At 38.3% G+C, this 17,594-nt stretch overlaps 1 protein-coding gene across 4 annotated transcripts in view; it reads left to right on the forward strand.

Annotated features, from left to right (window-relative positions):
• Positions 1-17,594, forward strand: part of MRRF (mitochondrial ribosome recycling factor) — a 63,680-nt gene that overhangs the window by 412 nt on the left and 45,674 nt on the right. For 3 of the 4 annotated variants that reach the window (XM_032251526.1, XM_032251530.1, XM_032251528.1), the window contains exon 2: positions 5,459-5,679. The exons of the other annotated variant lie outside the window; for it this stretch is intronic. In XM_032251526.1, the coding sequence (XP_032107417.1) occupies positions 5,487-5,679 (193 nt within the window). In that variant the 5' untranslated portion in view covers positions 5,459-5,486. The remainder of the gene's footprint in view (positions 1-5,458; positions 5,680-17,594) is intronic. 4 annotated transcript variants of the gene reach the window in all.

Below are 17,594 nucleotides of genomic sequence, written 5' to 3' on the forward strand. Positions count from 1 at the left end.
ACTAGCTAGGAATTTAGGCGATGCTGGGGGAACTTACTAAAGAGTGGTCACACACGACGGGAACATTTGGTTTTTAGACCAGTCCAGAGGGAATAGCTGTTATTATCTCCAATAATGAAGAAACGGAAGCTCAAATAGATAATTTCGCTAGGGTCACGCGGTCAGAAAGTGAGGGCGCTTAAATTCAAACCTAGGTCTATCCGACTCCTAAGCCTGAACTTTTAACCACTACTCTGTGCCACCCAGTGGCAAAACAGTTGTCATTTTAGTAGCCCTGCTCCATTTATATAACTGATAAATAGTATTGTCATTTACGTTTTACAGATGAGACAGGTCCAGGTAGTTAGGCCTATCTAAGGTCACGTGTCTAGGAAGTGCTGGAACCAAGATTCTTTCCCGAGTCTTCTCTAAGTTTAGTGCCTTTTTTTTTCTTAACCACACTATTGCATTTTCCCCAATCTTGGAAAGCTTTATAGTTGGAAAGAATGAACACCTGATCGGACGCCTTCATTTTATGGTTGAAAAAAAATCTAGGTAGGAGAAATAACTTGGTAGTCACAAGTCAGTGGTAGAGCTGCCACAAATGCTTTTTGAATACGGGTGATTATGAGTATAAAGGGTAGATGGCAGGGAGTGATAAGGAAGGAATATTGGAGTCCAGATCTCTTAACTCTTAGACAAAAGCCCTTTCTGTACCTGTTAAAGTGTCTAATTCCTTCTTTGGCCATGCCAGGTGCATATGGATTTTGTATATAGTCAGATACTACAACTACTTTTCTTTAGCTGGCACTGCATTTAGAGAAGAGCTTGCTCTACTATCTCTAAGCAAAAATCTGGCAAACCAAGAGACAGTGGAGGCAATGCTGGGAAGTCCAGAACCTACCATCGTAGTAAGGGTAAATTCCAATCCGATTCTGGTTCCCTCATCTTGACCCTGGACAAGGACTTAATCTTTCTGGACTTTCACTTATGTATTCATCACATTTACAGTGTTTTCTGTGTTCAGGCAGTGTACCAGGTACTGGGGATACAACAGTGAACAAGAAAATCATAGGTTAGTCCTTGTAGTGCTTATACTCATATGGAGGGAATTAGACAACAATCAAATAATTACACAAATGTTAGCTTGTACTGTTAAAAATTAAGTGCTATGAGCTGGGCATGGTGGCTCACGCCTGTAATCCCAACACTTTGGGAGGCTGAGGCAGTGTGTTGGGGGGGGAATTACCTGAGGTCAGAAGTTCAAGACCAGCCTGGGCAACATGGTGAAGCCCCGTCTGTACTAAAAATGCAAAAATTAGCTGTGCATATTGGCATGTGCCTGTGATCACAGCTACTCAGGAGGCTGAGGCAGGAGAATCACTTGAGCCTGGGAGGCAGAGGTTGCTGTGAGATGAGATTCCTTCATTGCACTCCAGCCTGGGTGTCAGAGTGAGACTTCATCTCAAAATTAAGTGCTATGATGAAGTAAAGTGTGTTATAAAAGCAGGCTATGGAACACTTGACCTAGTTATGCCGTAGGAGATGGCCAAGGAAGGCATTTTCTGAGGAAGTGATGGTTAAGCTGAAATCTGAAATAAAAATGGGCGATAGTTAAAGAGGTGAGGGAAGATTATCAAGAAGATTCCATGGCATGTTTGAAGACCCCAGAGCAGGGGGAGCATTGGATAAGTGAAAGATCATTTTGCTTATTTTGTAAAATATGGGTGGTGATTATCACTCTTTAGTTATTATGAGAAATAAAATGATACATGTGAAAGTACTTTATATACAAGGGCCTGGGTGTGTGCACACTCATAAAAGTGCTTATGTTATAAGCTAGTATGCAGTTGGATTGAAAGGAGTTGCTGGGACAGTAGATAAGCCAGGACTTTGGGTTCATCATCTAACCAAAATTCAAAGCACCTTCTGACAGGGAAATCCAGGTTTTGCAACCCTCAACTTTGGAAAAATAATATGTGCTTCAAGTAGTTTTAAAAAATATTTCAGGTCAGGTACAATGGCTCACACCTGTAATCCCAGCACTTTGGGAAGCTGAGGCCGGTGGATCACCTGAGATCAGGAGTTCGAGACCAGGATGGCCAACATGGTGAAACCCCATCTTTACTTAAAAAATACAAAAATTGACTGGGCGTGGTGGTGGGCACCTATAGTCCTAGCTACTCAGGAGGCTGAGGCAGGAGAATTGCCTGAACCTGGAAGGCAGAGGTTGCAGTAAGCCGAGATCATGCCACTGCACTCCAGTCGGGGTGACAGTGAGAGTCTGTCTCAACAGCAAAAATTCAATAGTTGGGGTGCTGTTATAATAGCTACAGTTTATTGTGTACCTGCTGGATGCCAGGCATTGTACTGTGTGTATGTGTTTTGTTGTGGTTGTTTTAAAGAGACTAGGTCTCACTGTGTTACCAAGGCTGGCCTTGAACTCCTGGTCTCAAGTGATCCTCCTTCCTTAGCATCCCAAGTAACTGGAACTATAAGGTGCCCACCACCATTCCCAGCCATGCTGAGTATTTTATATGCATAGTATAGTGGCTAATACCATAGACTCTGGAGCTAGACTGCCTGAATTCAAATCTTGGGCAGAGTACTTATTTGTGCTTCTGTTTTCATATCTGTAAAATGGGAATAATCATAGTACTTACTTCAGGTTTGTCATGAGGCTCAAATGAGTTAATATGTGTAAGCCACTTAGAATGGTTTCTGTCACATAGTTATATAAATGTTAGGTATTGTCATTATTATTGTTATCTTTTTAAAGCCTTATTAATATCACTATAATGATGATGTGGAAGCTGCTGCTCAGAGAGGCTAAATGACCTCCCCAAGGTCACACAGCTAGTAAGTGGGGGAACTGAGATTTCAGTTCCAGACTATGTTCAAAGCTCAGACACTTCCCCACATTGCTTCTATGTTTAGGTTAATTTTGTTGGCTAATGCTTGGGATCTCAATAAATTTTTCTTCAACGTTAATTCTTTATCTGTGCTGAATTGAATGTTAATTTGCATACCCTTAAGGTAAAGGACCACCTTTATCGAACTTCCACTTTGAAATTTCCTGACTTCTGTGCAATGAAAATCTACGCCTAAAGCATTTCAGCAATGTGGTTTATTTATAGAGTTGTCTTCCGGTTCACGTGTACTGGGTCTGCTTTTGGGTGCTGCGTTTTCTGTCAAAGGTTGTTTATTTCTAACCCATTTTGATTTCCTGTTGCTTTGTGAATTGGTATTATGACCTGCAACAGGCACACCAGGAAACCTGTCTTAAACGGAGCAGCCAGATTAAGGCTCTGTAGACAAAAATAAAAAACTACACGTTATTCTACAGCCATATTTGGTTATAAGTATGAGTTAGGCATTGATTTTATTAGGGAAAAACCTAGATATAGAAACTTCACTCTGAGCCAAACTTCTGTGAACAGTTCCACGAAAATAGAGCTGGGCTATTAGCTCCATGTCCTTGAACAGTGACTTAATCTCTCTGAACCTCAGTTTCAACATCTAAAATGGGGATTATTATACATTCTTTGTGGCATTATTGAGAGGATTAAGTGAAATAATGTAATTAAAGCAAGCAGTCCAAATTTGACCTCAATTGATAGTAGCTATTGATACTAATAAAGAAGAAAAATATTCCTTTTTTTAAAATCACATCTGTTTTTATAGACTTCATACACTGATCACTAACTTCTAGTATCCCTCACTGTTAAAAATTCCATCATGAGAAATTATTTGCCTTTGTGCTACTCATTTGCTTTAAAAAATGATAATGATAACCACTATTTATTAAGCTACTATATTCCTGGCACTATGTTAGTTGTTTTACATGTATTCATTATTTCATTTTATTTTAAAGTCAAGGTTATTTTTATCATTGATGGGGAAAATGATGCCAGGAAAGAAGAGTTAATTGCCTCAAGTTGAAATTTACATCAGGTCTGACTGATTGTGGGCTACCTTGTACATTATTAGTAACATACCAAGTTTCTTTATCATGTCTGATCCTGGCATAAAAGTTTTTGAGGCCGGGCAGAGTGGCTCACACCTGTAATTCTGGCACTTTGGGAGGCCAAGGCAGATGGATTACCTGACCTCAGGAGTTTGAGACCAGCCTGGGCAACGTGATGAAACCCTGTCTCTACTAAAAATACAAAAAATTAGCTGGACATGGTGGCGTGTGCTACTAGGGAGGCTGAGGCAGCTCCGTGGGAGTGTGAGGCATGAGAATTTCTTGAACCTGGGAGGCGGAGGTTGCTGTGAGCCGAGACCTTGCTGCTGCACTCCAGCCTGGGTGACAGAATGAGACTCAGTCTTTAAAAAAGATAATAAAGATAATATTTTTAAAAAAGTTTTTGAAAGAAAAGGTGATAGCTATCAACAGGTTATTATTTTGGGGGCTCCTGCTGTTTGCCAGGCCTGTGTCAAGGGCTTTACCTGCATAACCCCATTAATTATTCCCAACCCTAAGAAATAAGTATAATTATTCTCATTTAAGAGTTGAGGAAATCAAGGGACAGAAATATTTTGGAGTATTTAGTCAGCGATGGAACTAGGATTGGCTTCCAGGTCTTCCTGGCGGCAAAGCCCATGCTCTCATTCACTGCTGTATGTTGCATCAAAATTTTAGGGTGGGATTTTTTTTTTTTTAAGTAAGGCATGGGACTGCTACGCAAAAGAAGCAGCTTCCAGGTATTTGATACTAATTGTTTTTAATTTTTAGCTGAACCTAGCAACATTATGGGCAGACGCTATTAATGATCTATTTGTCATTTAGCTAGGGCTGTGCTTGTTCTATCCTGAGGTAGTTGTAGGCGATGGCATCTTTCCACGGTCAGAGACCTCAGTTGTAGAATGCCTAACTTCTGTTAACACAGTGGAGGGTGGCATTTTCCAGAGCTCTAGTTTCTATACCATGGAAGACCTCAAACCTCAATCATGCTTTAGACTCACATTAAAGGGCATTCTAATTGGTAATCAGTGCATAAGGAACCAAAGAAAATTTTAATTAAATGCTGTTGTGTGAATTTTCCAGTCATTTTATGCCTGTTGAGATGGTTTTCTTATTTAAAGTCCTCTTCTGGTGCTCTGCCGTTCCTCTTTAAACTTTTATCAAGATTTTGTGCTTTTTCTCGTGTAAGGGTTTAATTAGCGTCATTACAGTTTTAGTCTGCTGCGTGTTTGCTAAATTAATGGGCATTTTGGTGAAGTGGAAAGGGCTTGGGGTTTGGAATCCAAAGTGGACGAGTTACTTAAATCTCTGTGAGCCTCAGTTTCTTCATTCTGCAAAATGAGGCTAATAACATTTCTTCTAGGGCTATTGGGAAAAGGATTAGAGATAATGTATTTAAATTGCCTAGTACTTAGCTTAGTTTATAGGAGTTGTTTGATAATTGGTACAAATTATCTGAAGTTGCAATATGGTCTCTTTTACTTAGATCTGCTTTTTGTCTTATTTTTTTAGTGGATGTTTCTAAGGATCGTCTTCAGCCATGGCCTTGGGAGTCTTGGGATTAAAGTGCTTCCGCATGGTCCACCCTGCCTTTCGAAATTACCTTGCTTCCTCAATCAGACCTGTTTTGGAAGTTACACCGAAGACAGTGCATGAAAGACAGCATGGCCATAGGCAATACATGGCCTATCCAGCTGTACCAGTCCGCCATTTTGCTACCAAGAAAGCCAAAGGTAGAGACATGCGACATTCTCTCCCACTTCAACCCTTTCTTTTATTTGGCCCATGAATTACAGCTGGCAGGTATCTCAGATGTACTGAATTTACCGCTTGCCAACACGAGGAAATGATGCCTCAGCTATTTGATTTGAGTGCCTTAAAAGGTTACAGTGGCAGAGATAGTGTTATAACCCAGTGCTTCTTTTCTCATTACTATGCTGCCTCATTTGTTTTCTTGGTAGCTCAGATAATGCCTAATTTCTTTTTTTTAGATTTGGAATTAGAGGTATAAGTGCCAAGCAAGCCAGAATGCTTGTAGCAGGGATCAATATATTGTCTCCTTATAGGAAGATGCATGTTGGAAGTATAATTAAGACCAGAAGGTTGTCGGGCAAAGTGGGTATTAGAGCCATGGATTTAGATGGATGATCTTAATGGCTTATGTCATCCAAGAATGAGACTTTGATGTACTGCAGGTCTCAGCTTAAATGCTACTTCCTCTGGGAAGCCTTCCCTGACCTCTTAGACTAGGTCAAGTCCCCTGTTACCTGCACTCGTGCATTCTGTTATTTTACCTTTGATGCACTTAGAACAGCAGTGATTAATTAATTAAATATAAGATTAATTATTGTTGATCTGTCTTCTGTGCTGGACCTGATGAAAGTAGGGTCTATGTCGTTCTTATTTAGCACCTAACAGGGCCTGGATATAGTATGTATTGACAACTTTTGTGGAATGAAAGAATGAGTGATAGAAAATTATCAGTCAGACCAACAATTTGCAGTGATGGGTTAGGGAGTCCTCTCCCAAGAATGGCGCTAGATATATGCTGCTGAATATTTCCCCACTGATTCTCCTTTTCTGATTTCATGCAGACCTTCCCCGTTCTGTAATAGGAACATTAACAAATTGCCGAAAGAACAGTAATACTTAGAAGACTTATATTCTGTTAATAGTGTTAGTAGTAATAACCTTTGATCTGTTTTTTGCATTATATTTTTTAAAGTTTCCATACATTTGCTAATTTTATCCTTATAATTATCCATTAAAGGAATTGTAATTTTCCATTGAAGAAATCCTTACAATTATCTAGTGAATCCAGATCTCACCATTTTATAAATGAAGAAACTGAGATACATTTGTGAGAAATTTGTCCATGGTCCTATCTAATTAGTGGCAGAACCAGAAACTTGAGCTCCTGGTGTCTACAGTACTGCAGTTTTCTAGTACAGTATATAGTAACTACAGTGTATAAGCAGCATTTTTCATATTTTGTGGGCTAAGTTTTGTCTTCTTTGATTGCCTCTTTAAAAGTTGGTTAAACCAAGTGCTGTGGCTCACACCTGTAATCTCAGCTACTCGGGAGATTGAGACAAGGGGATTGCTTGAGGCCAGGAGTTCAAGAGTACTCTGGACAACATAAGGAGACCTTGTTTCTTAAAAAAAAAAAAAATGCTGGGCCTAGTGGCTTATACCTGTAGTCCCAGCTACTCAGGAGGCGGAGGTGGAAGGATTGCTTGAGGTAAGGAGTTAGAGGCTGCAGAAGTTGGATGTTTGACTTTTTCTTTTAGATTTATTGGATTCTTCCTATTGTATTAGGGATGTTTATTCTTTGTCTATAGTATGTGTTACAAGTATCTTCTTTGCTTTTTACTTTGTTTATGATGTCTTTGTTGAACATGAGTTTTAATATCATATTTTCCAGTCCTTTATCACTTGTGTCTTCTTTAAGAAATACCCCTCTATCTCAAGGTAATTTATTTCTGAATATGGTGTGAAGTAACCTAATTTTTAAAGATTCCTTTCCAGATGGATAACAAGTTGTTTCAAAATCGTTTATTGATTAGCCTACTCTTTACTCCTGGATTTGTAGTGCCCCCTGTTGTGTTGTCAAGTTTCTTTATATGTATGATATTGTTTCTGAGCTCTTGATTTTATTGAACTGCTTATCTCTCCCTGCACTAAATTTCATACTGCCTGATATACTGTCATAAAGTTAAATTTAGTGGTACAAATCTTTCCCCTCACCACACATACACTTTTCTTTTTCTTCTTGACTTTCTCCTCTTCTTTATAAAATTTACCCTCATATTGTCAAGTTTTCTCCAGACAGATCTTGCATAAGGCCAAGAGTGGTGGCTCATGCCTATAATCCCAGCACTTTGGGAGGCCCCCAAGGCGATTGGATTGCTTGAGCTCAGGAGTTCAAGACCAGCCTGGGCAACATGGGGAAACCCTGTCTCTACAAAAATTAGCCAGGTGTTATGGTGTACCCCTGTGGTCTCAGCCACTCAGGAGGCTGAAGTGGGAGCATCACTTGAGCCCAGGGGATCAAGGCTGCAGTGAGCCGTGATCACACCACTGCTGTTCCAGCCTGGGTGACAGAGTGAGACCCTGTCTCAAAAAAAAAAAAGATCTTGTACAGTTCTTTAATCGGGTTTGTTTCTGGGGGAATCCTATCTTTTTTTTGTCACTTTTATATATATTAGTTTTTTGAGTTGTATATAAAGAAAAGTGTGTACATGAATCATAAGTTTGTACTTCAGTGAATTTTCACAAAGTGAACACAATCATGTAGTCATCACCCAAGTCAATAAATAGACTGTCACTTCTATTTTGGAAACTTATCATATGTCCCTTTGAGTTGTTACTCTCCTACTGTAAGGATAGATAACCCACTATATTGACTTTAACACCACAGATTAGTTTTGTCCTTTGTGAAGTCAGTGTGGATTTTGTGTCTGACTTCTATTGGTAATAATCTGTTTGTGAGAGATGTCAATGTTATGCATATGACGGTTGTTTGTGCTTTTTTTAAAAATGATATTCCACTGAAAGTATATACCACAATTTAATATCCATTTGGTAGTTGACAGACATTTGGGTTGCTTCCAGTTTTGAGCTAAAACAAATAATGCTAGTATAAACATTCTTGTACATGTGTTGTGGTACACACATGTCCCTTTCCCTTCTTCTCCCCTCCTGTCCCATTACCCTCCCGTTTCCTCTCCTTCTCCCCCTTTCATTGGATTGGCTAGGAACTCTAGTATAATTTGAATAAATGGGATTGGTAGTAATAGGCATCTTTGTTTTATTCCTGACTTTATAGGAAACACTTTTATATGTTAATGTTAAGAATTATGTTTGTGAATCATAATTCTTAATGTATAAGAAGTTAACATATAAGAAGAAATCATATTACCTGACTTCAAATTATACCACAGAGCTATATAGTAACCAAAACAGCATGGTATAGGCATAAAAATATAGACACATAGACTGTTAGTCCATTCTCACACTGCTATGAAGAAATCCTTGAGACTGGGTAATTTATAAAAGGAAAAGGTTTATGCCAGGCACGGTCGCTTATGCCTGTAATCCCAGCACTTTGGGAGGCTGAGGCGGGTGGATCACTTGAGGTCAGGAGTTCAAGACCACCCTGGTCAACATGGCAAAACCCTGTCTCTAATAAAAATATAAAAGTTAGCAGGGCTTGGTGGCATATGCCTGTAATCCCATCTACTCTGGAGGCTGAGGCAGGAGAATTGCTTGAACTCAGGAGGTGGAGGTTGCAGTGAACTCAGATTGTGCCACTGTACTTCAGCCTGGGTGACAGAGTGAGACTCTGTCTCAAAAAATATATAATAAAGTAAAAAGGAAAGAGGTTTAATTGACTCATAGTTCTGCATATCTAGGGAGACCGCAGGAAACTTACAATCTGCTTCTTCACAGGGCAACAGGAGAGAGAATAAGTGCCCAGGGAAGGGGGAAGCCTCTTATAAAACAATCAGATCTCTTGAGAACTAACTCACTATTACAAAAACAGAATGGGGAAAACCACTGTTATGATTCAGCTATCTCCACCTCCCCCACAACAGGTGAGGATTATGGGAACTACAATTCAAGATAAGATTTGGGTTGGGACACAGCCAAACCTTATCATTCTGTTCTGGTCTCTCCCAAATCTCATGTCCTCACAATTCAAAACACAGTCATGCCCTTCCAATAGTCCTAACTCATTTCAAAATCTTAACTCATTTCAGCATTAACTCAAAAATTCAAGTTCATAGTTCATATGAGACAAGGCAAATCCCTTCTGCCTAGCCTGTGATATCAAAAGCAAGTTAGTTACATCCTAGATACAGTGGGTGTGCAAGCACTGGGTAAATAAATGGGAGAAATTGGCCAAAACAAAGGGGCCACAGCCTCCATGCAATTCCAAAATCCAGTAGGGCAGTCAGTAGGCCTTAAAGTCCCAAAATGATCTCCTTTAACTCTGTGTCTCACATCCAGGTCATGCTGATGCAAGAGGTGAGCTCCCTCGGCCTTGGGCAGCTCTGCCCCTGTGACTTTGTAGGGGATAGCTCCCCTCCTGGCTGCTTTCACTGGCTAGCATTGAGTGTCTGTGGCTTTTCCTGGTGCACAGTGCAAGCTATTGGTGAATCTACCATTCTGGGATGGAAGATGGCAGCCCTCTGGGGACTCTGTGTCGGGTTTCTGACTTCACATTTCCCTTCCACACTGCCCTAACAGAGGTTCTCCATGAGGGCCCTGCCTCTGCAGCAGACTTTTGCCTTTTCATACATCCTCTGAAATCTAGGCGGACGTTCCCAAACCTCAATGCTTATCTTCTTCACACTCGCAGGACCAACACTATGTGGAAGCTGCCAAGGCTTGAGGGCTTGCACCCGCTGAAGCAACATCCTGAACTGTACCTTGGTCCCTTTTAGTCATGGCTGGAGCAGCTGGGATGCAGTGCCAAGGCTGCACACATCAGGTGGGGCCTTGACCTGCCCCAGGAAAGCATTTTTTTCTCCTAGGCCACTGGGCCTGTGATGGAAAGGACTGCTAGAAGGTGTCTGACATGCCCTGCAGACATTTACCCCATTGTCTTGGTAATTAACATTTAGCTCCTCATTACTTAGGCAGATTTCTGCAGCGGAATTGAATTTATCCCTAGAAAACGGGTTTTTCTTTTCTGTTGCATCGGCAGCTTGCAGATTTTCAAACTTTTATGCTCTGCCTTCCTCTTGAATGATTTGTCACTTAGAAATTTCTTCTGCCAGATACCCTAAGTCATCTCTCTTAAGTTCAAAGTTCCACAGATCTGTAGGACAGAGGCAAAAAACCGCCAGTCTCTTTGCTAAAGCACAGCAAGAGTCACCTTTGCTCCAGTTCCCAAGAAGTTCCTCATCTCCATGTGAGACTACCTCAGCCTGTACTTCATTGTTTGTATCACTGTTAGCATTTTGATCAAAGCCATTCAACAAGTCTCTAGGAAGTTCCAAACTTTCCTACGTCTTCCTGTCTTCTTCTGAGCCCTCTAAATTGTTCCAGCCTCTGCCTGTTACCCAGGTCCAAAGTTGGTTCCACCTTTTCAGGCACCCTTATAGCAGCACCCCACTCTTCCTGTACTCTATTAGTATTTACTGTATTAGTTTGTTCTCATACTGCTAATAAAAACATACCTGAGACTGGGTAATTTATAAAGAAAAGAGGTTTGATTGACACCCAGTTCTGCATGGCCGGGGAGGCCCTCAGGAAACTTACAATCATGGCGGAAGGCACCTCTTCGCAAGGTGGTGAGAGAGAATGAGTGCCCAGTGAAGGGGAGAGCTCCTTATAAAACCATCAGATCTCTTGATAACTCACTCACTATCACAAGAACAGGATGGGAGAACCACCCTCATGATTTGATTATCTCTACCTGGTCCTTTCTGCAACACATAGAATTATGGGAACTGCAATTCAAGATGAGGTGTGGGTGGAGACACAGCCAAACCATATCATAAACCAGTGGAATTGAATAGAGAACCCATAAACAAATTCGTACACCTACAGCAAACTCATGTTTTGACAAAGGTGCCAAGAACATACATTGGGGAAAGGACAATCTCTTCAATAAATGGTGCTAAGAAAACTGGATATCCATATGCATAAGAATGAAAGTTGACTTCTGTCTCTCATCATATGCAAAAATCAAAATGGATTAAATACTTAAATGTAAGACCTCAAAACTATTAAACTAGTACAAGAAAACATTGGGAAAACACTCCAATACATTGGAGTGGGCAAAGATTTCTTGAGTAGTACCCACAAACACAGGCAACCAAAGCAAAAATGGACAAGTGGGATCACATCAAGTTAAAAAGTTTCTGCACAGCAAAGGAAACAATCATCAAAGTAAAGAAACAACCCACAGAATGGGAGAAAATATTTACAGATTACCCATCTGATAAGGGATTAATAACCAGAATATAAAAGCAGCTCAAACAACTCTAGGAAAAACTCTAATAATCTGATTTTAAAATGGACAAAATATTTATATGTCTTGAAAGAAGAGATATAAATGGCAAACGCGCATATGAAAAGGTGCCTGGCATCATTGATCATCAGAGAAATGCAAATCGAAACTGTAATGAGATATCATCTCACCCCAGTTAAAATGGCTTTCATCCGTAAGTCAGTCAATAACAAATACTGGTGAGGATGTGGAGAAAAGGAAACCCTTGTCCACTGCTAGTAGAACTATAAATTAGCACAACCACTGTGGAGAACAGTTTGGAGGTTCCTTAAAAAACTGAGAATAGAGTTTCCATATGATCTAGCAATCCCACTGCTGGATATATACCCAAAAGAAAAGAAATCAGTATATTGAAGAGATATCTGTATTCTCATGTTTGTTGCAGCACTGTTCACAATAGCCAAGATTTGGAAGCAACCTAAGTTTCCATTAACAGATGACTGGATAAAGAAAATGTAGTGCATATGCATAATGGCATACTATATAGACATAAAAAAGAATGAGATTCTGTCATTTGCAACAACATGGTTGGACTGGAGGTCATTCTGTTAAGTGGAATAAATCACAGAAAGACAAACTTTGCTTGTTCTCTAAGTGAGAGCTAAAAATCGAAACAATTTTGTGGATCTAAAAATCAAAACATTTGAACTCTTGGAGTTAGAGAGTAGAAGGATTGTTATCAGAGGCTGGGAATGGTAGTGGAGAGGTGGGAAGAAGTTGGGGATTGTTAATGGATACAAAAAATATATACAGTTGGAAAGAATGCATAATGCCTAGTAATTAATAGCAAAACAGGGTGAATAAAGTCAGTGATAATTTAATTGTACATTTAAAATTAACTAAAAGTATAAATTGAAATGTCTGTTACACAAGGATAAGTGCTTGAGGGGCTGGATATTCTCTTTTCCATGATGTGGTTATTATTTGCATGCATATATCAAAGTATCTCATATAACCCATAAATATATATACTATGTACCCACAAAAATATTTTTTAAGTTTTTAAACAGAAAAAAAAATATGTTTGCTTTGCTATTGGTATTTTCTTTTAATATCATTTATCCCTATTTTGCTAGCAGTTTGTTTCAGATGGATATTAAATTTTAATCAAATGCTCTTACTGCATTTATTGAGATGATCTTTTTTTTCTCTTGTAATCTATTAATTGACTCAACATCAATAGTTTTTTATGATGTTAAACCACTTTTGCATTCTTGGTATGAGCCTACTTGTTTTTGATACATAACCTGTGTATACATTGTTGGATTTGGTTTGCTAGCATTAATGCAGATTTTTGAGTCTATATTTGTATGTGACATTAGCGTTAATGTAACTTTCTAGTATTCATAAGCATAGTTTTCTTGTATTATTCTCCGGCTTTGTATTAAGACTAGCTTAGCCTCATAGTGTGAGTTGGGGAATGCATCTCTTTTTCTTAATGGGATGGTCTATAAAAAATCAGGATTATCAGTTCCTTGTGTGTTTGTTAGAACTTGCCTGTAAAGTAACATGAATCTGGGGTGTGTGTGTATAGGTAGACTTTGAATAATAGAATTGGTTTCTCTAATGATTATGAGACTGGTTAGATTTTTCTCTTCTTGATTTTAGTAAGTTGTATATTTTAGGAAATTTTTCATTTTTTCGGACTTTTCAAAGTTGTTGGCATAAAGTTGTCCATAATAGTCTCTTAAGATTATTAAGATTTCTGTTTTTATAATCATGTCCATTTTTTCTCTCTTAATATTATTTATTTGCATCTACTTCCTTTTCTTAATTGTTCTTGACAGAAATTTGTCAATTTTATAAACCTTTTAAAAGAGTCTTTGATTTTTTGATCTCTCTTTTTTGCAATTTTATGATTTCTGTTCTTTATTATTTACTTTCTCCTGTGTACTTACTCTCTATCCTCTGAGTTGGACAATTAGTTCATTACTTTTTGGCCTTTGCTGTTTTTTTTTTAAAACTTTTCATTACAAACACGATGCTTTGATATGCATCCGGTGAAATGGTTATTTACGTGCAAATTGGCATATCTATTATCTTACATAGTTACTCCCTCCCTTTTTTTTTTTTTTTTTTTTTTGGCGAAAGCACTTAAAATCTGTCTTAGCAAAAAAATCCAGAGTATAATACAATATTAGTAACTATAGTCCTCATATTGAACATTTGATCTCCAGATTTGTTCATCCTATAATCTACTACTTTGTATCCTTTGGCTTATATCTCTCCATTTCCTCACCACCACCACTACCCACCCCCACTGACCCCTGCTATGTATTATTTTATTCTCTGTGTGTATTCAACTTTTTTGTAGATTCTGCATGTGGTTAGGCATGGTGGCTCACGCTTGTAATTCCAGCACTTTGGGAGGCTGAGCTGGGTGGATCACTTGAGCCCAGGAGTGATCTATTAAAAATACAAAGATTAGCTGGGTGTGGTGGTGCCTGCCTGTAATACCAGCTACTTAGGAGGCTGAGGCAGGAGAATCACTTAAACCCGGGAGGGGGAAGTTTCAGTGAGCTGAGATTGCACCACTGTACTCTAGCCTGGGCAACAGAGTGAAACTCCATGTCAAAACAAACAAACATAAAGAAAAAAACCCCACAACTTTAAATGCTTACTATAAGGTTATTTATTTATTTATTTATTTATTTTAGAGACAAGGCCTTGCTTTGTTGTGTAGGCTGAAGTGCAGTGGTACATTCATAGCTCACTGGAACTCCTGGGCTGAAGTGATCCTCTCACCTTGGCCTCCCAGAGTGCTGGGATCACAGGTGTGAGCCACCGTGCCTGACTTGAGTTTTTGATATTTAGTATTTTTATTACGGTCATTTCTCAATATTTAAAAATTTCTATGCATTTCTCTATAGTTCATAAGTTCTGTATTATTAAGAAGTGTTTAAAGTTTTTCAAACATGGTTGTTTTGAGGTTAGCTTAATTCTACTCTGTTCAGAGAACATGTTCTAAATGATACAGATTCTTTGATCTTTGTTAAGATTTGATTTGTGGTGTTTCATAGAAACTCCAAATGTGCTTGAAAATAATGTGTATTCTCATATTGCTGGGTGTATTCTATTTGATCAAATTGGGTAATTTTATCGATGAACTTTTCTGTTTTACTTTTTAATTTGCTCACTTATCAGTTTTCAAGAAAGGTATATTAAACTCTACTAGTATGCTTGTAGATTGATCAGTTTCTCTTTTTTTTTTTTCTTTTTGGAGACAGGGTTTTTCCCAGGCTGGAGTGCAGCGGTGCAATCACAACCCACTACAACCTCAGTCTTCTGGGCTCAGTTGATTCTCCCACCTCAGCCTCCTGAATAGCTGGGACTACAGGCACACGCTGCCATGGCTGGGTATTTTTGTATTTTTTGTAGGGAGTGGGTTTTGTAATGTTTCCCAGACTGGTCTTGAACTGCTGGGCTCAAGCAGTCCACCGACCTCAGCCCCCACAAAGTGCTGGGATTACAAGCGTGAGCCACTGCACCCAGCCAGTTTCTTCCTTTAATTCTGTTAATTTTGAGGCTATCCTACTGATATATTTAAGCTTAGAATTGTTATATATCTTTCTGGTAAATTGTTTCTATTATCATTTTGAAGTTGTCTTCATGATTTCTAATAGTGAATTTTGTCTTAAAATCTTTTTGTTTGATGATAATGTAGCTAAACCAGGCTTCTTTTGATTAATGTTTGCCAGGTTATAATTTTTCCATCTCTATACAACAAACTTTCTGTGATTTTATATAATTTTTAAAAACTCTTATGTTATATTCGACTAGATTTTTAAAAATCTTACTGAGAATCTCTAACTTTTAACTGGTCATTTTGATTCATTTATATTTATTGTACTCACTAAGTATTTGTGTTATTATTTTATTTTGTACTTCCTTTTTTTTTTTTTTTTTTCTTTGTTTTGGGACAGAGTCTCACTCTGTTGCCCAAGCTGGAGTACAGCGGCGCAGCCTTCGCTCACCACAACCTCCGCCTCCCAGGTTCAAGTGATTCTTGTGCCTCAGCCTCCCGAGTAGCTGGGACTACAGGCATATGCCACCATGCCCAGCTAATTTTTTGTACTTTTAGTAGAGGTGTTATTTCACCTTGTTGGCCAGGCTGGTCTCCAACTTCTGGCCTCAGGTGATCTACCTGCCTCAGCCTCACAAAGTGCTAGGATTACAGGCATAAGCCACCACGCCCAGCCTTATTTTGTACTTTCTTAATTATGTGTTTTCCTTTTTCTTTTGTTTTCAAGTCCATATTTTTATTTTTAAATTTTTTATTGATATATGTTTGTATATACTTATGGGGTATATGTGATATTTTGTTACATGCATAAATGATTGAGTTAGGGAATATGGGTTATCTAGCATCTGAAGTTTTTATCATTTTTTTGTGTTGGGAACATTTGAAGCTCTCTCTTTTAGCTATTTTGTAAATACCTTTTTTTCTTCTTTTTCTGTTAAAGTTTTTTTATCCCTCTCTCTTTTTTAAATTCTGCTGATTTAGAAGATACACATCTAATTTCTTACTGTTTTGATAGTTACCCTTAACCAATTTTTTAACCTTTTTATAGAAATAAAAAAGTACTGTAGGAAAGTGAAGCTATCATGAATTTCACAAGCTGAAATCACTTATGTACCAGTACCCAGATCAAAAAACAGAACATTCCTAGCATATCAAAAGTCCCCTACAGTTTTGTATTCTTGTGTCTGGCCTCTGTGCTGAACATCATGTTTGTGAGACTCAAATTTTTGTGTGTAGTTCATTCTTTCTCATGGTTGCATAGTATTTCATTCATAAATACTACTATTCATTCTAATATTGACAGGCATATCTTTACATTTTTAATGTGCATATTTGGTTTTAAAAGTTTAAAGTTGAGGATATTATTTCCATTGTTTCTGGCTTCTGTTGTTGCTCTTGGAAAGTATTCTAAGTTTTAATCCTTCATGGATAATTTGTCTTTTCTCTTGGGCTTTTATAAAGATCTCTTTGTCCTTTGTTTTCTGTGTTCACAAGGTATGTAGGTATGGATTTACTTTTATTGTCCTATTTGAAACTTATGTTTTTCAGTCTGAAGATCCACATCTTTATCAGTTATGAGGAAAACCTAAGCCATTGGTTTCAAAGCATAGTGGTAACTTGGGCAAATAAATGTTTAAAAAAAAATCACTCTGTTACTTACCAGTTGGTTTGGACGAAACATTTAAATGGCTTGTGCTTCAGATTTCTCATCTGTACAATTGGGACAATACTAATTGCTATTCGCCCTACCTTGGAGAGCTATCTTGGATAGCAAAGAGGAGAATGTACTTAAAATTGCACTGCAAATTATGTTACACGAATAGTACAGGATTGAGCTCACTGTAGATGTTCAGCAAAATTTATTGAATGAATCTCACTAAATGTTTGTTGACTGTTTAATGAACAAACAGTATAAGTATTAAAGTTTCATTCTTTTTCTCTCTCCCGATCCCCTATAAAAGAAATGCAAGAATATTTGCATCACTCATTATGTATACACATATTATAGAATGTATATGAAAAATCACTAGGATGATTTAGACATAAAATCAAATTGTATTATTCAGCTCCCAATGCTATTGATTTTCTAAAATATAAGCCAC

Source organism: Sapajus apella, unplaced genomic scaffold, assembly GCF_009761245.1.
Source record: "Sapajus apella isolate SASKATOON/1434 unplaced genomic scaffold, GSC_monkey_1.0 scaffold76, whole genome shotgun sequence".
Lineage (NCBI taxonomy): Eukaryota > Metazoa > Chordata > Mammalia > Primates > Cebidae > Sapajus > Sapajus apella.